The 26,716-nt window shown below is 33.4% G+C and overlaps 1 protein-coding gene across 1 annotated transcript; it reads left to right on the top strand.

Annotated features, from left to right (window-relative positions):
- Positions 1–7,512: 7,512 nt before the first annotated feature.
- On the top strand, positions 7,513–11,432 carry LOC115982171 (non-specific lipid transfer protein GPI-anchored 1). The gene is made up of 2 exons (XM_031104701.1): positions 7,513–7,972; positions 10,950–11,432. The coding sequence occupies exons 1-2, from the start codon at positions 7,618–7,620 to the stop codon at positions 11,171–11,173; spliced, it is 579 nt and encodes a 192-aa protein (XP_030960561.1). The 5' UTR covers positions 7,513–7,617; the 3' UTR covers positions 11,174–11,432.
- Positions 11,433–26,716: the final 15,284 nt, after the last annotated feature.

Raw genomic sequence — 26,716 nt, 5'->3', positions numbered from 1 at the left:
ACAACTGGGCGAACGTTATTAATATAAGTGTAAGAGACACAAATTCAGTGTAAAATCTTCCTCGGGCAAGTCTGAGGAGGAGTTTGCTGCGACTTAAATAATGCTCCTAAGTGTAGGATTGTCGTGAAGTAATAACTCGGTAAGTTTGAGATCGAATCCACAGGGAAAAGAAAATTGATTAACAAACCACAAGAGAATAAAACTAAAATAATAAAGTTTAACTAAAGAGATTTGTGATAGTTTATTAAAGGTAATTTAAATTGAGAGAAAATAACAATATATTAAGGTGTTAAGGTTTAGGGATTCACACACAACACATCTATTGGTAGTCTTAATAATATTTATTTTATAACTCAACTAAAATTCATACAAAGGATAATCTTAGTCGGATGACTTAGTCGGATGATTTAACAATAAAAACTCAAGAATTAATTGTCTAAGGTAGTTTCATGCAATTGATTGATTTTAGGCAAAACAAAACTAATGAATTAGTTCACAGGGAATACTAAGCATTTAACGTGCCCGAAGTCTATGATAAATCAAAGGATTATACAAAACTAAACACTTTTCTAGATGAGTAAAACAATCAAAAACATAAAAACATAAGCATTAAAACCAATAAATAATTGTTAAGAACATACCAATAAACGGTTGGGTTTCACCCCTTACCTTAGCAAGGCTCTTAGCAAGCCATAACACAAATAGAACTCTAAAAACTGTAAAGAAACTTTAAGAAAACCTAAATTATGTTCTACGGTAGCTCTCCCCTGAATTTTGCCCTAAGGAGCCTTTAAATAGGTCAAGGAATCCTATTACAAGTTGAATTCCCATATGGAGAAAATCCCAAGTTTTTTAAGCTTCATTTAACCGACGTTTTGGGCCCATTTATATTCAGAATTATGACTTTTGGTAAACTAAAAAGTTGTAGCCTTTTAAGTTAGATTTCCATTGCAACTTGAATCATCTTGATTAGATATCTAAGCCAAAAGTTATGCTCCAAATACTAATTGGTGTGCAAGTTGGAATCCTAATCCAAATTGGACTTGGATTAGGTGCAAATTTCATTTGATTCCTTACTCCAATCGGACTTGAATTTAATTGGGTTGGCCTTCTTTGACTTCATCATAGCCCTTGTAAAATTAAAGTCCATTAGCTTTCTTCTTTGCACAAATCCACTTATTTAATTTCATTATCATACAAAAGATAAATTCACGCATTAAAATTCATTTAAGCACAAAATTGATTATTTAGCATTATTCCAAAATCAACTATAAAATGCATGAATTAACTCAAAATAAGTATGATAATACTTTCTAATAATGATATAAATATGCAAAATTAAGCTATTATCAGAGTTGTTCATTAAAAGATTAGGGATGTTCTTTTTACAATGAGGTTTTGTATTCTCTCCTTTTCTCTCCCTTCGTGTCAGATCAGTATCCCCATTTTTGTGGGGATCCTTTCCTTATATAGTCCCCTCCGTTGCATCTCAACCTTCCATCTATACAACTCAAGGAAACCCTTTGGATGCTTGTCCCATCAAGACCCTTCTAGAGGTGGTAAAGAGGGCTGTAAGCTATGAAAACACTGTTTAGGTGTCTTTTCCTTATAAATGCGACCAGTTTAGTTGGTGCAGTGCATTAAATGTAGAGGTGGCAATCACCTTCCCAGATATTTCTTCTTTCTGTTGCTTACACAACTCTGTTGTCTTCCCTAAAGCTCTACTTTCCGATATAGGCAATTACTTGAAGTATTCCCGAAGTGCCTTTGCTCCTTGGGATCCTCGATCAGTGGACGAGTTCGCCTTTTCTCCTTAGACCTCGTACCTACATGTCAGATTTTGGTTCATGCACATATGGATCTTTAATCATCCTCGAAAAGGGCCCAAGGCCTAAATATGTGCTCGGATCATTTGCTCCCACACTTAGTTTCTAATTAAAATTTTTTCAAAAGTCATGAGTGTTCCTAAAAGAAATTGTCATCTTTCCAAAGATAAGTTTTAAAGGTCTTTTTCATGTGCATTGTTTAGAATCTATTGGAATTGCATTCTATTTTAGGTTTGTGTCTATGGTTCACTTCCATTGAACCAATAGACCCCAATAAAGCTAACATATTCCTCCTTCCGCTTGGCACTAATGTTTTGGTTCATTATATTTGTGCATGAGAATGAGAAAATGAAGGATAAATTTGCTAAAATGTGACATCATTCCTTCCCTTTCCTTTTATTTTATGTTGTACATATTCACTTGTTAGATATGTAATAGATATTATACTTACATGCTAGTTATACATATTTAAATTTAGTTTCTCACATGTTATGTACATATATTTCACATGTTTTGTTTGTAAATAATTCTTTGTCATAAATATTCACATGATATGTTATATGTAAATAAATACTTATATATATATATATAAATATATATATTTTGTATGTACAAAATTTTTTTCAAAAACCAAATGTCAATTATCTAATTTTTTATCTAAATGTTGGAATTAAAATTAAAATGGGGTACTATCCTTTGGATAGACGGTATGGAGTGCCTAACACCTTCTCCATTAGTAACCAAACTTCCAAGTCTAAGATTTTTGGTGTGAGACTTTGGTTTACCTTAATTAATTAATTACCCTTGAATTGGTTTTTAGTTAATTAGGTAACTAAAAAATGAATTAGACAAATAGGTGACCAATCATACCTAATACAAAACCAATAGTTGGTGGCAACTCTTTAGAATAAAATAATAAAAAGAGACTCACACACTTCACCCTAAAAACACGTGCACACAAAGAGTTACGTCTCCAAAGACCCAATGTGTGACACAAACCCTGAGAAAGCGAGAGTTCGGTGTCCACAGGTGGTACTATGGATTTTGTAAATTTTTTAGGTTAGTTTAATGAGTTATATGTATTATTTTAGGGTATGTTTGATTGGGTGGATTTTAAGGAGGATTAAAAAAAAGGAGAGAAAATATTTTTGGTGAGTGTTTGGTTGAAGGGAGGGGAGGAAAAAAAACTGGTAGGGCCTGGGTGTTTTCTCCTCAGGCTCACCAAAATGTTTTCTCCCCAAATTGGGGAGAAAATTAGAGAGAACAAAAATGGACTAGAGCACCCCCGTGCAACTGTGCTGTTGCACAACGTTAACCGAGTTTTGCTTCTTTTTTTCTTTTGATAAGCAAACTAGGTTTTGCTTGGTTTCTTCTTTGGTGTTTTATTATTTTTTTTCTAATTTTTAGTTTTGTCATTTTCTGTTCAACTGCTAATTTTAAAAAAAAAAATATTTAATTTCCTTAATTGTTTTTTTTTTATATATATATATACTTCATTCGGTTTTTTTTTTTTTGGTCATGTTCATTCGTTTCTTTTTTTCATACGTTTTGTTTATTTTTGGTTCATCCCTTCTTTCTTTCTTTTTTTAATTTTATAATTTGTTACTTTCTTTTTTAATCTAGTCAGGACATAAAAGTAAATTTATACAAACTATATTTTCTATCCCTTTACTTTTCCAGCGAAAACCAAACACCATGAGGGAAAACTAAAATATTTTCTATCCTCCCATTTTTCTATCTTCTTTCTATTTTCTATCCTCCCACTTTTCCATTTCTCCAACCAAAATAGACCCTTAATATGTGAATAGAAGAATATTTGATATAGAGTGCAATGTTTTTTTTTTTTTTTTTTTTTGAGAGAGAGAGAGAGAGAGTTTCAACCTATGGCGTTCGCTCCTAATGATAGTCTTTTATCATCAGACCAATACACCAATAAGTTTTTGGTGTAGGTAGAGATTGAACTCCAAATCTCTTATTCAACCATCAGAGACTTTACTAGTTGAGATAGTTAGAACTTACAAGTGTAATGTTAAATGTTATGTTAAATAGATAAAGTAATTTTTTTGTGCATTAAAATATAGTTTTTTCTAGAACAATTAATGCTGATGCTTTTAGGAGAGATATATTTTATAGGTTGGTTGTCCAAATCATCCTGCAAGGAGTTAGGGTCAAGCTCTCTACCATTTTCGTATGGTAAGGAATTTGAGAGAAAGCCTTGAGTTGAAACCTCCATCTATTTGTTTTTGCTAAACCTAAATTGGGCGTGTTTGTTTGGTTTCTAAGAAAAGAAACCAAAAGAAAAAGAATTGTAGATTTTTTTCAATTACTTTTGTTCCCTTTTCTTTTAAAATTAAGGAAGTAATTTTTCTTTTTCCTTTATGATGTGACCCATATCGAATAAAACATATTAAGCAAAATCTTATTCATTTAATAAAACCTACTTTATATTTTTTTATTTAATTAAAATGTTAACGTAGCTTTTAATGTTAAATGAATATATTTTTATTATTTTATTGGTTATGTGTGTCAGGTCAGCATGTTAGCAATTTGCTGAATAAAAAAGAGTCTTTGATATAAGTATAATACTACATGTATCACGGAATTATGAGCACAAACTATTTGTTGAAGTACTACTGTTCAAACTACTTAACTCTTTCTAAACATTATATGAAGCTATACAAGAACGACTCTTACAACCAAACTACACATCCCCTTTATGAGTAATGTTTTCAAATATGAGCATGGGCGGAGCTACTTAGCTCCTTGCCCCCCCCCCCCCAATTTTTAAATTTTCCCTTAGAGTATATAAAAAAAAGACATGGGCCCCTCCAAGAATTAAATCCAGCACCCCCCCCCCCCAAAATTATTTTCAACAACCAGTCCAATACAACTTCAAATAAAACAAAAGTATTTGTTCACATTCAGCCCAGTCGGCCAGCCCAAAATCCTTAATCATACAAAATTCTTCTCCTATAAACTAAAGACACTTCTAGCCCAGCCCAACCCCAAATTTGAAATCCCTAATCCTAATCAAACAAAAATCACCTCACGCTTCTGCCTAAATTCCTAGTCTTTATGCAGTCACGCCTCTGCGCTTTGCTTGACAGCCTCAATTCATGCTGCCTGAATTCCCAGACCTCACGTCATGCAGTCATGCCTCTCTGGCTCGCCGTGACACTATAGCTCCACTAGCCGCTGACCTCACCTAGCCTTCATCGCTCAACCTCAAGTCTTAAAGCCCTCACCTATTCCTCAAGGTATCTCATTCAGTCATTCTCATCTCAGTTCTCTCTCTATTTCTCTAGAACTGAACTAAATACTAAATAGCATAATAGAAATATCAAGTATGTGTATGTGATATCTTTTGCCAATAAAGCAATTTATATTTATTTGACTTTATCTTTTTGTGTTTATTGTTATTGGATTCTTTATTCTTGACCCACTGACTCTATGACTCAGCCTTTTTGGCTTTTGTGTTGTTTGTCTCTTGAGTGGGTCCGGGTGGGGTGAGGGCCATGAGACTGTGTAAGAATGAATTTTATATGATAATTTATTATATCTCTCTTCCAAGTTAGTTTATCATTTTTTGAATTGATTTTGGGGGGGGGGGGGATTGAAATTAGGTGCCAAATAATGAGCAAATGACAAACAATTAATGCATTTTTTAAGAAAAAACTGTATGTCATTCAAAACTTAGGTAATCTGTAGAAACAAATATTGATACTTCAATGTCTGTTGGGCGTCCCTCCAAATGTTCAAGAATTCAATCTAAAAGGATAGACCATGATCCAGGATCACATAAATAAATATATGAATCCCCTATCAATGAACAAGATAAAATTCGACCGGCTTATCTCATAACAGATCCATATCAACCTAAACACATAGAGTATCCATACAAAGGACCGAAAAATTATCGTTGTAGTTTTCAATTTTCGTGGTTTGAATCACATGAAAATTGGTTAAATTATATTTTAATATATCTCTATTACAATCCGACCCCTCCAAGTAATTATTCCTGACTACGCTCCTAAATATGAATGGCCGAAATAAAAATATCCCAAAATATAAGAATTCCCAATATTAAGGGTTATCAAATAGCCCATGACCCATGGGCTGGCCCAGTAGCCCGCTAGCCCACCAGGCTAATGGACAGCCCAGCCTAGTAAAATTGAAGCCCGTGGGCATCCTAGTAGCCCAATGGGACAGGCTATGGGTTGGTTTCTTTACCCATGGGCGCCCGGTGGGCCGGCCCATTAGCCCAGCCCAGTAACCCAACCAGTTAGCCTGACTCATTGCCCAAAATTTATAACAAAATAATTTGGGGGTTGGGTGGGTGAGAGATTGAACTTTAGACATTATAAAAACTTTAAGACCACACACCTAACCACTAAATACTTGGAATAATTGTGATACAATATGCATAATAAATATATATTTTGGTATTAGTCTAGTAGTTTTGATTTTTAAAACGAAGTTACTAAGATGACTGTTGCCCTACCTCTGTGCCTCTGGAAAGAAAGTCATTCTTTCCTTTGATAAATTCCAATTCTTTCCTTACAAGTTACAATTATAGAAGAAATTCCTTATAAAAATAAAAAAATAAAAAAAAGGAAGCTTACCGTTGTTTGGAAGAAATTCTTTCCTTAATGAGTTGATATTTGATTCTTCATATATTTCATTTAAGAATTGATATTTTATTCTTCAAATATTTCCTTTAAGAGTTGATATTTAATTCAATGTAGTTATTTATTCTTATCAATAAAAGTTAATTAATCTTATTTTAGTACCTTTTTAAGAGGTAGGTCTTAGTATTTTTTTTAATAGAATCTTTTTAGTAGATTTAATTGTTCAATTTGATAGTTTGTAATAATATATAATTATAATTTTTTTGGTTAAATTTTTATAACCTCATTGAAGACCTATTAAAAATGCCCATGGATAGCCCATTAAACCCACCTCACTAGCCTAGCCCGCTAAAGCCCAAATGGACATTGCTCATGGGTAAGGCCATGGGCTAGGGTTTTTCCATCCAGCCTGGCCCGACCCAGCCCATTGACTAGTCAATAGCTCGTTAAACCCAGCCCATTAGACCCATGGGCCAAGTAAAAACGGGTCGGGCCGACCCGGCCCGGCCCATTAACGAGGCCTACCCAATATATTGTAATAACTCGTATCAAGCTTCCATGGATAAGGCCATATTAATACGAGTGCCATGTTGTCTTATTAGTTACCATTCCCCAAGGAAACAAGAACGTTATATTCCCATCCCTTGTGGTCCGATCAATTCTTCTGTATTTTGAATCTTCAGCGTCCAATATTTTTGACTTTCACAATCAACGCAAGATTCAGAACTTCAACGTTACATGCATATATCAAAGGCAAAGCTGTGCAGCTGTGCCACGTTGCAAGCAGCACGACACGTTTTTTTGGTAAAAGCTGTGAACCTCATTAATTCATGGTACAGGTCCTCTTTGCAAATACTGTAATTCCATTGGGTACATTAATGGCTACCCAACTACCCATGAACAACCTTCATTTAAATCTCAGACACGGACACTTACTGAACAACTCCAAATTTATCTGAACCGTCCAATGGTAAAGGGGTGCTGACGTGTCAGCCCAGATGAAATTATAATATTCAATCTACTCTGCTACCATTAAATAGCCACCTCACTCATAGCTAAGTCCAGACTTCTTAATTTTCACACCTAGCCTCCTTTATTACACTATATAGCAAAGCCAGCTTTCTTCACTTTTCCAAGCGTTCAAACTTGAAAAACTAACAAAGATGATGAACAAAATGAAAGGGCAATCCCATAAAATGTCCATCTTATTTTTTGTGTTGTTGTGTGGTTTGGTTTGTGAGGTTAGTGGAGCAGGTGTGGCAGAAAAGTGTAGCCAGCAATTGTCGAATGTGGCTCAGTGCCTGAACTTCGCATCAGGGAAAGCGGAAACGCCAACGAAGGAGTGTTGCACATCGGTGAAGGGAATGAGGGACAGTGACCCGGAGTGCTTGTGTTTCATGATTCAGCAGACTCACAATGGTAGTGAAGCTATCAAGAATTTGGGAATCCAGGAGGCTAGGCTGCTTCAGCTCCCCACTGCATGCAACTTGAAAAACTCTAGCATTAGTGATTGCCCTAGTGAGTCTCTCTCTCTCCCTCTCTCTCTCTCTCTCAATGTGTGTTTGATACAATGATTTTATTTCTGACTGCCTTAGCACTCTCAGGATGGTGATTTTGATTAGGGAGTTTGTAGAAATAATTTATATATACCATGCATGTGATTTTGTTTTAAACTATTTTAAAATAGATGGTAGTGTGAGGAATTGAGAATATGCAATACAGGTACAAAGTAAAAATATACAAGAAGTTAGATGTGGGACAGGAAGACTAAAAATGAAGGAAAAGAAAAAAAAATTTCATGTCACCCCAAAAAAGATGTTATTACCACTCTACTATGATTTAAAACCGAAAACTTTTGTTATTATTATCTTAGACTTGAGCATAATTTTCATATTTTATTAAGTAGGTAATTATTCTAATGTTATTTTGGGTATTCAAAAGATTTCATCCGAAAAGAGTAAAGGACTGGAATAGATTAATTAAAAAAATATATATATTGGAATAGATACATCATTCATTAAATAGTAAGGAATAAAATATTTATATTTCTGCTGGATATTTGGAAGGAAATGAATTTAAGAAAACCAGAAAGGAGCTTGTTATGTAATGTAAAAGACTAAAAGGAATGAAAATGAAAATTTTATAATAACATTGCTTATATATACCCTTGATACAATTAAAATAAAGAAACCTGTAAGCCCAAATCCAGTCAATGCATATGCTAAATATTGTTATAATCATGTAGGCAATATTGCCCCAATTTAGTGCTCAGGTGGTCCCGTGCCACCAATTACAAGGTTAAAATGAAGTGGGGGCAATGAACACATCTGCGATTTCACCCTTTCTTTGTTAATAAAAAAAACATTTTGACAATATTGCCTTATGACTTTTATTAATTTGCTAATAACATTTTTTCTTTTGAGATATCGCTAATAATTACTTGCTATTAACTTCTCAGAGGTAATAAAAACATTAATGTAATTAAGGAAAAAGAAAACCCTAATGTGGTGGTATACTATATGATATACCACATAGGAATATTCATTACAATTTTCATTCCATTCACCAAACCCTACTCTCATATAAACCGTAAATTAGTATAGATAGCCTGACACCGCATGTGGTGCATGGAGAAATTTTTCTTGCAAGCAAATTGCACAATTCATGGCGGTAGTTCTGCCACAGTCCTAATGGTATGAACTATTTCACCTTCAAGGTTAAGATGAATCACTTTGACAATTGGAGACAGCATTACTCAACATAATTTATGAGGTGAGCCGTGAACTTGTTTTATATAATTCCCCAAGCCCACGCTCTAGGAAATGAGAAAATAATTGAGTTAAACCTACCTTTTTTTTTTTTTTTTAGCAGAAGAAAATTATGCTTTTACATTTAATGTTTACATACACTTTACATTATTGTACACTATTCATGCAAATGTAACGTAAAAATGTTTGCATACACTTTACTTTATTGTACCCTGTTCATATTCATGCAAATGTAACGTAAAAATGTTTACATACACTTTACATTATTGTACACTGTTCATGCAAATGTGTACAATTTACATAAACAGTATATGTAAATATATCACTGTAGGATTGATTATTGCATTTAGCAAAATTCCTAGAGTGATCGAGGAATAAATTTGAAAGGGCCTCTAAGAAAATTACAAGAAGTACAGTCCAACCTCCCAGTGTCTAACTGTCCCTCTTTGTTATTTAATGAAGGACAGCAAGACATCTAGGCAGGTAGTGGTTACTAGTTAATAGTTAGGGCCTTTATGCTGCTGTCAATTGTAAGTTGTGCACTTATTATCGAATTCAAATCTTCTGTCCTACACTTTATGTTCCATTATATATTCCATAAATAAAAACATGTCATATATCCATTTAATTTATTAAATGCTAAATTTATACCTTCTATTATTTCAATTATCTAAATATGATGGATTATTTATTTATTTATTTTAAGAAATTGAAATAATAGAAGGCATAAATTTAACATTTAATAAATTAGATAAACATGTAGCGTGTTTTTATTTGTGGAGTATATAGTGGAACAGAAAGTGTGAGACAGAAGATTTGGACTCCTTATTATCGGCTATATATGATGACTTAACTAATTTATTTGTAATTTGTTAATGCTGTCAATGGTTAAGTTTGCAGTGGCTATAATCAACATCATGGCTGCTAGATAAATATTGTCTCTATCATCTCCCTCAAATACAAGGGTGAACGGTGTTTTCTGCAAGAGAATATAGAGAATATCTATGGACACAACTTTTGCTAGAATTTTTATGTGCTTAATTAGAAAAAAAAAAAAAAAAATGAATTCATATGAAAATGATAGATAGACATTCACAGACTGCCACTTTAGAGCTATGACAAAAGTTAGGGTTTTAGAAAAAACTCCTTTTACAAGTAAAAAAAAAAAAGTTGTAAATCAACTAATACTTCTTACTATTTCTAACAGAAACGTGTTCAAATCCTCCCCACTTTTAGCTATCGAATCATCAAAAGAAAATTAAATACAAAATCGAAATATTGAAAGTGACCTTTCAATTTTTCAAACGTTGATTCTATCGTTAATCTTAGTATGTAGTATCAATCAATGAAAATTCAATGTCCACCATAGAATAAGGTATCTCATTTATGATGTATTAAATATATGCATATGCTTTCTTGTAGTGTCTCAAATCAATTTCATATATGAAATTATGGGACCCATATTGTGAGAAGAGTGATACATATATCTAATATAGAGATTGTGACCTTAATTTTTTTTAACCCTAATGCTGTGTAGTCAACTTCATTTAATTTAGAGCCAATAACTTTATGTCTAAGCTGTAAGAAGTTCCATACTTCCATGTTTTCATTCTCCTTTTGCCCTTTGGCCTTCTACGTATTAAAATTTGAGAGCTGACGAAATAAAATCAAACTGTGACAGAGTTAATTAATTGCTAACTTTGTATCGTGTCCTTTGGATTGGACAGAGCTGTTAGGGCTAGCTCCTGGCTCCCCAGACGCTGCGATCTTCACAAATGCTTCAACAGCAACACCCACTCCAACATCATCGTCGTCGTCAGAAAAAGCTAACGCTAACGACACCAATTTCGGAACTAGGCTTGGACCTCACTTGACTGGTCTGATGGCGATGGCTATAGCCATTTTTCTCTTGGCATTCCCAGCTGGGTCTGCAGCCACTAGTATTGAGTAGAGTGGGAAAGGTTCACCTAACAGGAGCAGCGAAGCTTGCAAGCTCCTTTACCTCGGTTGTTTTGCTCGCCTTTTTAGGACTTTTTATGCTTGATTGTATTGTCGTTGCATCAATTTGTTTTCGGGGTACTCGCTATTACATTTAGCTCAATAGTTTGCTATGTATGCGTAATTATCAGCCTTTCAGACTTTTCTCATTGGGTGTGTGTGGCTGACGGGTTGTGCAAAGGTTTGAATACAAATGCGCTTGTTTCACTTCATTTTATGTTCCACTAATCGTCGTATACCACTAATCATGGTAGTGTCTAAAAAGTTTATAAGTAGACACTATGCTTTTTCAAGTCATGCAATTAAATTTTTTTTTTTTTTTTAACTATAAAATTATTCCACAGTTTTTACGTAATCCTAAATTCCCACCATCAGCCCCACACAAATACAAACAAACAAAAAATCAGCTAATTATGGGTAAGTTCGTAAGTATGATACTCTTTAAGCATATAAACAGACAAAAAATCTCTAATATTATTAGCTGATCGTGGATAAGCTCGTAACTATGATATTCGATTTAAGCATATAAAACTGTTGGTACTAATTTTCGTAAAATCTTACAAGCCCAATGCAAGCTAAGTCCAATTTATTATTCTTGGACTCGATTCATGTTTTTTATCCCAATTTATTCTCTTTTGCATGGCCTGAGCCCATGCACCTTAAGAGGGATTTAGGGGAGAGTGGTTTGTTTGGTGTGGGTAGATTCTTTAAACCTTTTTGCATGATCCCTGAATATAGGTTGTGTTATGAAAGTTGCGGAATGCTTATATGACCTGGTTTTCATGGAAAATGTTACATGTCCAAAGTTTTCACTCAAATAGAGACTTGTAGCTCTTGTTGTATGTGGCTAAAACCTTCATACGTTGCCATTTTAGGTTTTTGGACTAAGCTGTCTTCTTGGCTGACTTCGGCTGCATCATGTCAGCATGGCTAGCTTCTCTAGAGGCCCAAAAATGGCTAGGAAAGATTACCCAATCCCAATTGGTTAAGTCTTTCCTTTTTTGATGTAAAAATCAAGCCAACCATTTGCCTAAACAAAAGCAAACTGAGCTAAAACTTCAAATTAGCACCAAAGAGGTCCATGGCCTCATCCATTATCTTTAAACCAGTCATTAGAAACCTCCAAAGCTTGATATAAAACCCCATCTTCAAATTCAAACAAAGGAATGATGTTTTCCTCACAAAACCATAATTTTAATGCAAAAACTCATACAACAACTGCATATGAGCCACATTATGAGGTAGGTAAAGATTTCCTCAATACTCATAAAACTCTATTATTCAAACTTGCTTGGACGGTATTGACAAAGAAGGATTGCAATTGTGCAAGGATCCTGAATTCAAAGTACTTGAGAGGTAAACATTTCCTCGCACTACAATAAAAGTGGACTATGGTGACGAAATCTAGTGAGGATAAACAATTTCGTCACCAAATGATAACATTTAGTGAGGAAAAGAAGAATTTGTCACCAAATATTATAAAAAATTTAAAATTGGTGACGAAATCAATATTTCGTAACCAAAGATGTACCAATTGGTGATGAAATCAATATTTTGTCACCAAAGATGTACAAATTGGTGACGAAATATTTATTTCGTCACTATAGGTCATGAAAAACAAAAGGCAAACCTAGGGCAATGAAATATTCGTGTCACCAAAGACTTACCAAAGGTGATGAAATTCTAAATTCGTCACCCAATATTAGGATGTAGGTGTTTTTGGTGACAAAATAAATTTTCGTCACTTATTGTTTAACCAAAGACTAACCGGAGGTAACGAAATTCCAAATTCATTTTTATAATTTCGGGTTATTTTGGTCATTTTTTAGGTTTAGAGGGTATTTTGGTCATTTTATAAGTTGTAGGGGCATTTTGGTCATTTTTTAAGGTTTCAAGGGTATTTTCAGTTATTTTTTAGGTTTATGGGGTATTTTGGTAATTTTCATATTTAGAGGGTATTTTGGTCATTTTCAGGTTTCATGGGTATTTTAGTAATTTTAGGTTTTGGGGAGTATTTCGGTCATTTCTTAGGTTTAGGACGCATTTTTGTCATTTTTAAGTTTCAGGGGTATTTTGGTCATTTTAAAAGTTTCAGGAGTATTTCGGTTATTTTTTAGGTTTAAGGGGTATCTTTTTTTTTTTTTTTTTTTTTTTTTAGTTTCTGGGGATATTTTGGTAATGTTTTAAGTTTTATGGGTATTTTGGTAATTTTATGATTTTAGAGGTATTTCGGGTCATTTTTTAGGTTTAGGGTGCATTTTGGCAATTTTAGAGGATTTTAGGAGTACTTTGGTTATTTGCAAGTTTTAGGGGCAATTTGGTAATTTTTATTATTAGGTAATTGGGTGGATTGAGGTTTACTCATAATAATTTGGTTGAGTTAGGTTTGGGTTAGATTTAATTAGTTAAATGGGTAATATCCAAACCATATCCAAATTGTTTGCACCTAATAATGGGTAAATAGGTAAGAATTTTTTACGGACTAAAAAACCTCTCTCAAAAAATCTTATTTGTGATGGAAAAATAAAGTCCTCACAAATACTTGGTAAAATGTGAAATATTTGTGACCAATAAGAAAAGCTATCGCAATTATGTGTTATAACTGTCACAAATACTAATATTTTTTATGGAACTAAAATATTAGTATTTTTCATGTTTACATTATCTTCATATATTTTTCATTCTTACAAAATTTTAAGGTGATCAAAGATTAATAGGTATGTCTTCAATTAATTGTCTAAATTCAAGTTTTTGTAGTTTAAAATAACGCATAAAAGATGAGTTTAAAGATTAAATGGTAAATTACATCCGATTGGTATGAAAATTGGCATGCATGTTAAGAACATATAGAACATGTAATCCAACAGTTGGATTTTCAAAATATGTATTCAATAATAAGTTGTTGGATGGTGTAACATTTTTTTGAGTTACATCAGATGTAACTTGAACCCAATCCTATTTTTCTTAATTCGATGTGAATTTTGACAAATTTACCGTTAGATTACATTATCTTTATATATTTTTCATACTTACAAAATTTCAAGGTGATGAAAGATTAATAGGCATGTCATCAATTAATTATCTAAATTCAAGCTTTTGTAGTTTAAAATAATGCATAAAAGATGAGTTTAAAGATCATATGGTAAATTACATCCGATTGGCATGAAAATTGGTATGCACATTAAGAACATATAAAACATGTAATCCAACGGTTGAATTTTCAAAATATGCATTCAATAATAAGTTATTGGTGTTGTAACATTTTTTAGAGTTATAGTAAGTGTAACTTGAACTCAACCCTATATTTCTTAATTTAATGTGAATTTTGATAAATCTACCGTTAGATTACATAATCTTCATATATTTTTCACACTTACAAAATTTCAAGGTGATCAAAGATTAATAAGAATGTCATCAATCAATTGTCTAAATTCATGTTTTTGTAGTTTAAAATAATGCATAAAAGATGAGTTTCAAGATCAAATAGTAAATTACATTTGATTGGCATGAAAATTTGCATGCATGTTAAGAACATATAGAACATGTAATCCAACGGTTAAATTTTCAAAATATGAATTCAATAATAAATTATTGTGTGGTGAAACATTTTTTTGAGTTATATCAAGTGTAACTTGAACCCAACCCTATATTTTTTAATTCATTGTGAATTTTGACAAATCAACCGTTAGATTACATTGTCTTCATATATTTTTCATGATTACAAAATTTCAAGGTGATCAAAGATTAATTCCTATGTCATCAATCAATTGTTTAGATTTAAGTTTTAGTAGTTTAAAATAATGCATGAAATATGAGTTTATAGATAAAATGGTAAATTATATCCAATTGGCATGAAAATTGGTATGCATGTTAAGAACATATAGAACATATAATCCAACGGTTGGATTTTCAAAATATACATTCAATAATAAGTTATTAGGTGTTGTAACATTTTTTTGAGTTTTCATTAGATGTAACTTGAACCCAATCCTATATTTCTTAATTCGATGTGAATTTTGACAAACCTATCGTTAGATTACATTATCTTTGTATATTTTTCATGCTTACAAAATTTCAAGGTGATGAAAAATTAATAGATATGTCATCAATCAATTGTCTAAATTTAAGTTTTTGTAATTTAAAATAACGCATAAAAGATGAGTTTAAAGATCAAATGGTAAATTACATCCGATTGAAATGAAAATTGGCATGCATGTTAAGAACATATTGGACATGTAATCCAACAGTTGGATTTTCAAAATATGCATTCAATAATAAGTTATTGGGTAGTGTAACATTTTGTAGAGTTACGTCAAGTGTAACATGAACCCAACCCTATATTTCTTAATTCATTGTGAATTTTGACAAATATACCGTTAGATTACATTATTTTCGTATATTTTTCATGATTACAAATTTTCATAGTGATCAAAGATTAATAGGCATGTCATCAATCAATTGTTTAAATTCAAGTTTTTGTAATTTAAAATAACGTATAAAAGATGAGTTTAAAAATCAAATGGTAAATTACATCCGATTGGCATGAAAATTGGTATGCACATTAAGAAAATATATAACATATAATCCAACGGTTGGATTTTCCAAATATGTATTCAATAATAAGTTATTGGTGGTGTAACATTTTTTAGAGTTACAATAGGTGTAACTTGAATCTAACCCTATATTTTTTAATTTAATGTGAATTTTGATAAATTTACTGTTATATTACATTATCTTCATATATTTTTCATTTTTATAAAATTTTAAGGTGATCAAAAATTAATAGACATGTCATCAATCAATTGTCTAATCAAGTTTTTGAAGTTTAAAATAACGAATAAAAGATGAGTTTAAAGATCAAATGGTAAATTACATCTGATTGACATGAAAATTTGCATGCATGTTAAGAACATATAGAACATGTAATCTAACGATTGGATTTTCAAAATATGCATTCAATAATAAGTTATTGGGTGATGTAACATTTTTTTGAGTTACATCAAGTGTAACTTGAACCCAATCTTATATTTCTTAATTCAATGTGAATTTTGACAAATCTACCATTATATTGCATTATCTTCATATATTTTTCATGATTATAAAATTTCAAGGTGATCAAAAATTAATAGGCAGGTCATCAATTAATTGTCTAAATTCAAGTTTTTGTAGTTTAAAATAACGCATAAAAGATGAGTTTAAAGATCAAATAGTTACTTACATCCAATTGGCATGAAAATTGGCATGCATGTTAAGACCATATAGAACATGTAATTCAACGGTTGGATTTTCAAAATATGAATTCAATAATAAGTTATTGGGTGGTGTAACATTTTTTTGAGTTACATCAGGTGTAACTTGAACCCAACCCTATATTTCTTAATTTGATGTGTATTTTGACAAATTTACCGTTAGATTACATTATCTTCGTATATTTCTCATGCTTACAAAATTTCAAGGTGATTAAAGATTAATAACCATGTCATCAATCAATTGTCTAGATTCAAGTTTTTATAATTTAAAATAATGCATAAAATATGAGTTTATAAATCAAATGGTAAATTACATCCCAACATATACTTCTCAATCTTCCTCTCCTTCTCTCCTCTCCTTTTAGTCTCTACTAACTCTTGTCATCTTCCCCAGTTTCTCAAACACAAAGTAAAGCAACAAATTATCTCTCTTTCATAGCTTTAGCCTTCACTAATTCTACCTCTTTCTTTGCCCTCCTCACTCTTTCTTCTCTAAACTGAAGAATAAATCTAGTGAATAGGTAGTTGCTCTTACGAAGACCTAAACTACTTTTTGCCATTTTTATTGTTAAATTTTATGGGAAGAAGAAGCTGGAAAATCCGCTTTCAGTTTAGAAAATTCGCGTGGTTTGACCGTGGTTTGACCACAGTTTGAGAGGTTCACAACAAAAGTATAATTTCCGGTTTTATAATAAGTTTAGAAAATTGGAATGATGAACGGTTCCAATTTTATAATAGTGCCCATGATTTTAAAAATTGGTACGGTCAAAGAATCGAAAAAGGGAGTGGTTATCGGTTTTGTGGTTCAACCGGTGGTAGAACTGGTGATATTATAAATATTTAATTAATAATTATAAAATTATAAAAATATATAATAAGTTTATGACTAATAATATATCTTATTATAATATATAATAAGTTTTTTATAAAAAATTTAAGTGAGTTTTCACCTTTTATATTAAAAAATATATGTAACTAAACATATTAAGTATTAACATTACAATATCATCCTTAAAACAAATTAAAATAATTAGTGGCACAAACGGCCATCACTATAAAAAAAGTTGGACTCAATTATCCATCTTTAAAGCTTGTATAGAAGTCTTTATTTTTTTATGACATAAATTGTAATTGTTGATTAAAAAAAAAAAACATAAAAGTGCAGTTTTTTTATTTTTTGATGGTAAAGTGTAGTTGCTAATCTCATAAAGTATATTATAAAATTATTAATGTAAGAAAATAGTAGTTGGTTTTTTATGAATTCATTTTAAAGAAAGTTTAGTAAATTTTTAGTTATTTCATTTAATTAACAAAAATAATCATCTTAAAAAAGAAAAGCAAACAAACGTTAAAAAAAAAAAAAAAAAAAAAAAAATCATTCTCATGAGTTGCAACTTGCTTGTGCAGTTGTGCCAAAGGTCAAAAAGGACCAAAACTATCCACCTACCCCGTTGAACAATAATATTTTCAATAAAAGAATAATAAGATAGATGAGAATAATATTATATAAAAAAAAGTACTAACAAGGGTGTAGTTAAAATTAAATTTAGAGGTGTACTTGAACTTTTAAATTGAATTATGCTAGGGACACAACCTTGGCACAACTTTGTATCACAACTCGCCACACGGTATATTGTGATTGGTAAGGGTATGTCAGTGGGTCATGTGAGAACACACCCTTACCAATTACAACTCACCATGTGATGAGTTATGGCACAAAGTTGTGCAAAAAATTATGTCACTAACATAATTCTTTTAAATTTGTTTAGACATTTTTTTTTTTTGAAAGGAATTTGTTTACACATTTCAAATGTCAATATTTTCAACTTTACTCTTTACGTGTGGTGTCAAACACACAAAATAAAATTATGAGAACTGTTGGGCTTTGTAGAGCCTAGTTTATATTTGATCCAATTGACGACCTAACCCGACCCAACCCGAATAATGTTGCATGGTTTTTAATGGGAGATTTTCTAAGAACCTGGCAGACATGTTGACTAAGGGTGTCATTATTGAGAAACTGAAGCTGTGTTCAGCTTTAGTTGGCCTTCTAACTTGAGGACAGGAGGATGAATTGCAGGGATGATTGATTGTTTTTGGAGGATTGCGGTTGATGTTGGTGATTGAACTAGTCTCCAAGTGGGAGATTTGTTAGGCTTTGTGGAGCCTAGTTTATGTTTGATCTGGTTGACGACCTGACCCGACCCAAATAATGTTGTGTGGTTTTTAATGAGAGATTTTCTGAGGCTTAGTCCATGGAGCGGAGGCTTGGGCCAATAGGCCCAAGCTGGAGTGCAGGATGTAGAAAATGCAGTTTTGGTGATTAGGGTTTGTTGTTGTCGTTGTTAAGAGTGAAAAAAAAAAAAAACTGTACTGCCACAACTTTTGTATTTTTTTCCCTGATAATAGTGAAATCCATGCAACTCCGTGGATGTAGGCAAATTGTCAAACCACATAAATATTGTTTTGTGCATTTTTTCTTTGGTGTGTGTTTTCTCAATTTTTTTTGTTTCTCATAAGTTGGGAATTTCAAGTTAATTCTTTTCAGAGAACCACACAAAATAAAAGGAAAAAGAACAAGCTAGTTATACACTCAGTCAAAGGACAAAACCAAGACCTTTTTAGTTCTCAGCCACTTACAGTGTATACTGAAGAAGAAAAAAAGGAAAAAAAAATGAAAATGGAAGGTGGGTTTGCTGCTACAACGAATGGAAATGAAGACAACACAAAGAAAGGGTTGGATGGCACAGGTTTGGATCTTCCACTGAATCACCATGGAAACTTGAAAAGTGCTTCTAGTGATCAAAGCCTCAAGGAGATTCTTCTCCAAATTAAGTCTTCCAAAACCCCTGTAAGCACTCAATGTTGTTTTTTGTTTTTGAAATTATATTTGCTTGTTTAGTTTTCATGTTTTGATTAGCTTCAGTGGCAAAGGATAGTCCTGGTTGATTGTTTTCTTTTTCAGATCTTTAATGGTTCATCTTGCCGTTCATGTGTTGCCCCCTTTGCGGAGAAGGTGATGAATATGCTTTGCATCTTTTCAAAAAATGTTTAGTTTCTAAGTTAGGTAAATTGCAAATTACACCCCTGAAGTTTAGAGTTGACTGGATTTTATACCCCAAAGTTTTAAAAACTTGATTTTACATCCTAAAGTTTGGTTCCGTTAGTAATTTATCCCCCACGGTTAATTAATGTTGTTAAGTGACACATCATCATGCTGATGTGTTTTATTTTTGCCAAATCAACCTTAAAACTATGTAGTTTTAGTGATGACTAAGCCCTCATTTTAATGATGACTAAGCGAAGAGGTGGCATACATCAAAACTACATCATTTCAAGCCTAAACTTAAAACAAAAAATCTCTCTTTAAATAACACAGTTTCACTCAAAATCCTAAAATCTAAAAACAAAAACCACAAGCAACTCAAAGATCACAAACAGCCAAACCTTATAAACCTAAACTCCTCATCCTAGGCAGTAGTGGTGGTAGTGGTAGTGAAGGCTCCAACAGTCTTGACGGTGACATCCAGACCTCCCTAGCTCCAATTTTAGTGAACCTAAATAGGCCAAACTCAAACCCCATGAAGCTAATATCGGCTCTTGTGAACCTCGGCGGCAGGGGCAACAGCTTTAGGCAGCTTCGATGTGTCTCTTCTCATGTGTCTCTTTTTAGATTTGGCCTTTGTAAGTCTTAGCTTTTTAGGGGTTTTGTTGATTGCATTTGGTGGGGTTTTTGTAAAAAATTTTGGTTGATTGATTTGCTGATGGAACTGTCTATATGTGTATGATTTAAACTCACCGTACAACTTGCTTCTCTAGTGAAACTGTGTGTCTTTATAGTGAAGTTTGTTTCTCTTTTTTTCCCTTGATTTTTTTTTTTGGGTTTTTGTATCACTTTGAATATTGTTGTTTGGGATTAGTTTTGTATTAGTTTGTTGTCAATGGATTATAATATAGTTGGTTGTATTTTGTCTAGTTCTAGTTACTTTATTGATCTTTATTTTTGGTGGGTCAACCTCTTTGGTAATTATAAGCTATATGTATTGTCTGGTGTAAAATAATGCATATTTTTAATTGGTAAATTGATTGAGTGCAATGGTTGTGGTTCAACTAAGCAGTCCCTATGTTGTGCTATATGTCTAATGTCTGCATGTGTGTTTTGTTGCATTTATATGTGTATTATATTTTAGTAACCTATTAATTCAAGGTTATATTTTAGTAATGCATTTATATGTGTGTGCAGGGCATTAAATATGGATAAACTATTTGATGTGTATATATTATGGAGGGGTATTCATTACACATAATGATACACATGTTGAATATATTAGAGGAACTGAATCAAGGGTCTCAGATGTTGATATTAACATCCTTGCTATTTTTTATATGCCTAAGTATGCCAAAAATCTTGGTATTATGAATGTAGCATAATTTCTTTGCTAGATTCCTCAGATGAAACTTCATAATGGCTTATATCCATTGAATGAAGATGGTGATGTTAGGGCTATACGTGACTGGTTAGAATTTGCACTTGAAAAGTTAATACACATATATGTGAAGCATGTTAAACAAGTTGTAGATGAGAATCAAGGTAATGAAGGTGATGATGAGCATGAGTCTTATAAAGAAGTTGATGAAGGGGCTAGAGTAGATGACAAATTTTATTATAAGAACTATGTTGATTTGGTAGGTGACAGTGAATTTGATAGATATAAAAAACCATCCTCCCCTATTGACCCATCCTCCCACATTGACCCATCCACCTACATTGTCCCCTCCACTCCCCATGACTAATCCAACCTAAACTCTTATGAGTAAAAAACATCAAATTGGGCACTCACTTGCTTTAGTGATGAGAAGCATGATATAAAAAGTGGGAAAAGTGATTATGGGCACTCTGATGCCTTGTGCACACTTGTCAACTCTGAGGATGATGAAGAGCAACCCAAGTACACTGAATTTAGGGCTGAGGTGGATATGCCCGACCCTATTTTTGAGAAGGGGATGTTGTTTAGTGACCACAAGGAGTTTAAGAGGAATGTGCAATCTTATAGAATCAAGCATGGATATCCATTGTTAATTGTTAAGAACGAATCTTGTAAGGTGAGTTACAAATGTGAAAATTGTGAGTTGTATATTTATGCCTCATGGGACTGTGAAGAAAACTCTTTGTTAGTGAAAACCTCATGGAAAACATACATGTTCTAGGGCTTTTCATAGTAGAATGGTGTCTGTAAGGTTAATTACAGTTGCATGGCTAGAAGTGTTTAGAGGGAGACCCAACATCAAGAGTACTGAGATAAAGGAAGGTATAATGAGTCAATTTCAAGTAGACATATCCTTAGACAAAGCCTTTAGGTCTAGGCAAATTGAATTGGAGATGCTTAAAGGAAGATTTGCCTACCAATTTGAAAGAGCTAGAGATTATTGTGAAGAGCTGAGATCTTCTAATCTAGGCAAACAACTAAAATTAATTTACACACACCCACATTGCACTTCAAAGAATGTATGTGTCTCTAGCTACTTGTAGAATTGGATTTATAGAGGAATGTATGCCAATTATTAGTCTTGAAACTTATCATTTAAGAGGGTTTTTAAAGGGGCAACTACTGGTAGCTGTTGGAATTGATGGAAATGACGGGATGTATCCAATAGCATTTGTTGTTTGTGAGGGCGAGAACAAGGACATTTGGTCACTGTTTTTGGAGTTGTTACTAGCTGATATTGGTCCAGTGAGGGAACATGACTAGACCTTTATTTCTGATCAACATAAGGTATGTAATTATTTGTGTAAGTTTAATATTATATTTGTTGTATAATATTAGACTTAAATTTAGTGTTCAAATTATTTAATATCTACATACTAACCAATTTATTTATTTGGTTTTTAATTAGGGCTTACTTCTTACTCTTGCAAAAGTTGCTTCTGAAGCACATACAAGGTTCTGTGTTAGGCATTTATATGCCAACTTCAAGAAGGAGAACAAGGGCAAACTATTGAAGGATTTAATGTGAGCAGTAGCAAGAAAGACCACTAGACTTGGGTTTGAGGCAAAGTTGGAGATGATGAGAAAGGTAGATGTTATTGCTTATGGGCATTTAATGGGTGTTGACTGTACACATTAGAGTAGACATGCGTATAGTATCTGACCTAAGTATGACATGCTGTTAAATAATCTTTGTAAGTCATTTAACTCTAAGATTGTTGATGCTAGGTGTTGAGGTCGTTTTGCGACAAGAAATTGCAAGATTAGCCCATATCTCTCCTTGGATTCTTTAGAAGTGTTTATTTGTGGAGAATCAAGCCTAAAATTCCAATATTTAATAAATAAAGGCTAATGGTGTTTTAATAAAAGAGAAATCAAAATACCATAACTGAAATACAAGAAACATGTAGAAAAAGTACACAAGTTCAAAACTTCAACCCACAGTCAGCGAAAAGAGGAAATTAAGAGATGTTGTGAGGAAGAGAGGAAAGGTTCCCCTGTACCCATATTTCCACGCCTAAACTTCAGAATTGTGAAATGTTAGATGGCTGAATGGGCTTTTGGTCTCAAGTTTCAACTCTGTGAGAGAAAACGTAGTTGGTTCATTTTGAATCTGATTGGGGCCTTTTGTATTCAGTTTGGGGTGCTTTAAGTGACTAGTTTTTGGTCAATAAAAGAGGTTTTGAACCCCCAAGGTCTCAATCAAAGAGGTTATGGTCAGATTTGCTTTAATTAGCTAAGAGGGTTGACTTGATTTTTGCATAATTTGGGAAATGAAGTGGCCTAAATTCATGGGCTGATGTTTCCTAGACATGGCAGGCCCTTGGAGTCTGCATTTGGTTGTTGCTATAGACAAGGCCAGCCATTTAGGGCCAGCTATATGTTTTAGGCAAAAAATGGTAGAACTGAAAAGTTGGGCCATAGTCAGCCAGAGCATAAAGGCTCTTTTAAGGTGGAAATTTCAAGTACAAGACCTCTTTCATGATCCTAGTGTACTACCAATGTCCCTTGCCCACTTGGTAGCATGCATGGGCTGTGATAGGAGTGACCATAGCACTTGGGTTGTTTCCTTGGCCGAGGAGTGACTGTTTGAATGAAGAAGGCTACCAAGAACTAAATTGAGGATGAATCAATTGTAGAGCGTATTCTCTACTAACTTTGTTGCATTGTCGATACATGGTTCAAGTGAGGCTTGAAATTTCAACTTGCATAACTTGGCAACCCAATTGTTGGGAAGAGGTAGAAACTTGTTGCAACAAATTCATAGAGAGAAATCACAGGCGAGTGTTCTGAATGTGAAGGCATCAGATATTGTTGCAAGTCTTGATCTTCTTTAAGTCTCCCCTTTCTTTTTTACTTGTTTTCCTTTTGTATTTGTTGGAATCTTTAAGAATTTGAGATGGTTGTAATGTGCAATGAGGGTTGCTGCCATAGAGACACTTTCATTTGTATTTAGCTTTTATGGACAACCCACTTATGCATAAAGTAACTTCTATGTACTGGTATTTGTTGAAACTTTGAGCTTGTGCTATCATCTTTAGTAAATACAATTTGTATTTTGTACAAAGAAACCCATATATGATGTCTCAATATGTAATTTTGAATTTTGGAATGAAAAGAATGATTTGTACCTCAAGGATGTGAATAGTTTGTATTTTGTATCTTGAGAATGAGTTTGTACCTTTCTTCGATAGGCTATGGGCATGTTTTTGTTGTCAAAACAGCCTGTGTATGGCTGTGAGCATGAGTATATTGAGGTGAGCTTGCTTGGAAAGGTCATGTGCACCTTGTGATTGAGTAGCATAATTTTGATAGATTATAAGTAGTAGTCTCTTGAGAATGACATGTGCTTGATTGGATAGCTTGTAAATATGGCTTTACCTTTGCTTGGGCAAGTTAGTAGACATGTTGCTTAGTTGCCATGCCTTCGCAGATAGGTTTTGGCTAAGCACATGTTTTGCTATCTGTGCACCAATTTTTCAGTACTCTTTTGACAGCAAATTTGGTTTCATAAATAGCTATTCATATATTTTGAAACTTGGCTTGCTGCTTGGTAGTTGACTTATACTCAACATGTATTAGGTTGCTGCTTTGTTAATTTCAAGAAGCCCTCACATATGGGTTGCGTTCTTGCACATTGCGGCTCATGGTGCACTTGTTTATCATTGTTTCATAGAGGCTGATTGTGTTCTCACAGACAGCGGCTTGAATAAAGCTTGTATTGTTATCATCATTTAAAAATATCACATTCTTGCATGTAGAGACTTATAAAATGCACAATTTTGCCATTTTCTTAAGGAGTTTTATCCTTGCGTATAATGAATTACCATGTGGCAATAAGATATTGATTTGTTGCGTCGACTTTCCCATATTCTTGAAGGATGGTTATGTCCTCACATGTAGTGGATCATCGCGCTTGAATTATAAGATATTATGTTGGCTTCCTTACTACTTTGTAAGGCTTGACATTAAGAAAATATTGGCTTTCCCTACATTGTTAAGGGCGTTGTACCCTCGCAAGTAGGGGGCTTGTCATGTACGGATGATATGACATCTTTTTAACTTCCTAATCATTCGATAGAGTTTACCTTTGAGGGTGTATGGGCTTTCCTATCTTATCGAGGTTAGTTGCGCCCTTGCAAGTAGGGGTATCGCCATAATGAAACATCTCGTTGGCTTCCTTACTAATTGATAGGGCATATCATTGAAGGAGTACGTACTTGGCTTTCCCTACCTTATTAAGAGTTTTTTTATTTTTTATTTATTTATTTTTTTTAACTCTTGCATGTAGAGATTTTGCCATAAGAGTAATTTGTTGACTTGCCGCTTCGCAAGGTTTTCCATTAAGAGAAAACATTGGCTTTCCCTACCTTATTGAAGGCATTGCACCTTCGAATGTAGGGGTCTCACCATGCTTGGATAATATGATAGTTAGTCGGCCTCCTAATATTTTATAGGACTTACCTCCAAAAATTGGTATGAGCAAGATATATTGTTGTCGCTTATGATCTTATGTGAGATGTCGAAGCAACGAATGACATGCTCCTTGATGGAGTTGGCTATGGCCACTCCCATTGCTTTTCTTTGAGTGGAATTGATTCCAACCACTTAGTAAATTACTTAGTGCGGCAAAGACTTGAATGTACCCATTCAAGGGTGGATGGATAAGTCCGATGAGATCAAGGCCCCAAGTATAAAAGGCTATGAGGTACTCATGTCTCGAATGCTTATAAGTTGTGTGCATACAAGCTTTGAGTGCACTTGGAAGTGCAGCGACTTTTAGTGAATTTGGTTATGTCAAACCAATGGTATGCCATTGTCAAGAGTTGTTTGGTGGGATTTCTTCCTCTCTTAGTATTCTCAATATTACTTGAAGATAAGTTCTGAAAATTGGGGTCCCCCCATTCACTATATAGAGGGCAGAACATGATTTCTCTTTGCCGAAGATATGTTGTGCCACAAACAGCGACTCTATACTTCACTAACTTGGCTTCTAATTTTTGGACAATGATAGGCTAAGCATCGGAGATGTTTGCATAGGGTTGTTTCATTCCTAGCACAACAATTTTTTTTTTCACACTTTGGTTAGCCTCTTTGTCGAAGATACATGGTACCGCAAACAATGACTCCATACTTTGCTTGTTTGGCTTCTAACTTTGGGATAATTATGGGTTAAGCATTAGAGACGTCAGTGTAGGGTTGTTGCATCTCTAGCCCAATAATTTCTCATTAGCCTCTATGCCGTTTATTCCAAGTTTCCACATTGTACTAAGATTCCACTCAAAAGTCTTTGGAATGAGTTTCCAGCAACTTGCATGCAATTTTTGAGCTATTTGACATCAATATCTAGAGCGAACTCTAGCAAAGCATTCTTCAAAGGTGAATGCCAAGAGCAATTCTCTTGAGGATGGCAACATTCATTTCTCTTTGAGCATAATCTTGAATTCAAGATTGGTCAAGAAGTCGCAATGGCTTGGAATGCATGCGCTTGTCACGACTTGAGATATATGAACATGCCATGGCTTGGCATGCACAAATCTACCATGATTTTGGATGCATGAGTTTGTCATGGTTTAGAGTGCATGAGCGTGTTACGGCTTCGGTAAGAGGGAATAGAGTCTGACTTTCCTTCTTTGTTAGATGCTCTGAGAAGGTTTTCATTTTGTCCCCTAGTATAATTATCATTTATATTAGTAAACAATAGTCATGTCTAAGCATTAGCACAAATGACTTATATAATAAAATTTGATTGAAATGGTT

This window comes from Quercus lobata, chromosome 3, assembly GCF_001633185.2.
Source record: "Quercus lobata isolate SW786 chromosome 3, ValleyOak3.0 Primary Assembly, whole genome shotgun sequence".
In the NCBI taxonomy this organism is placed as follows: Eukaryota; Viridiplantae; Streptophyta; class Magnoliopsida; order Fagales; family Fagaceae; genus Quercus; species Quercus lobata.
This window is presented reverse-complemented; position numbering and strand designations above follow the sequence as displayed.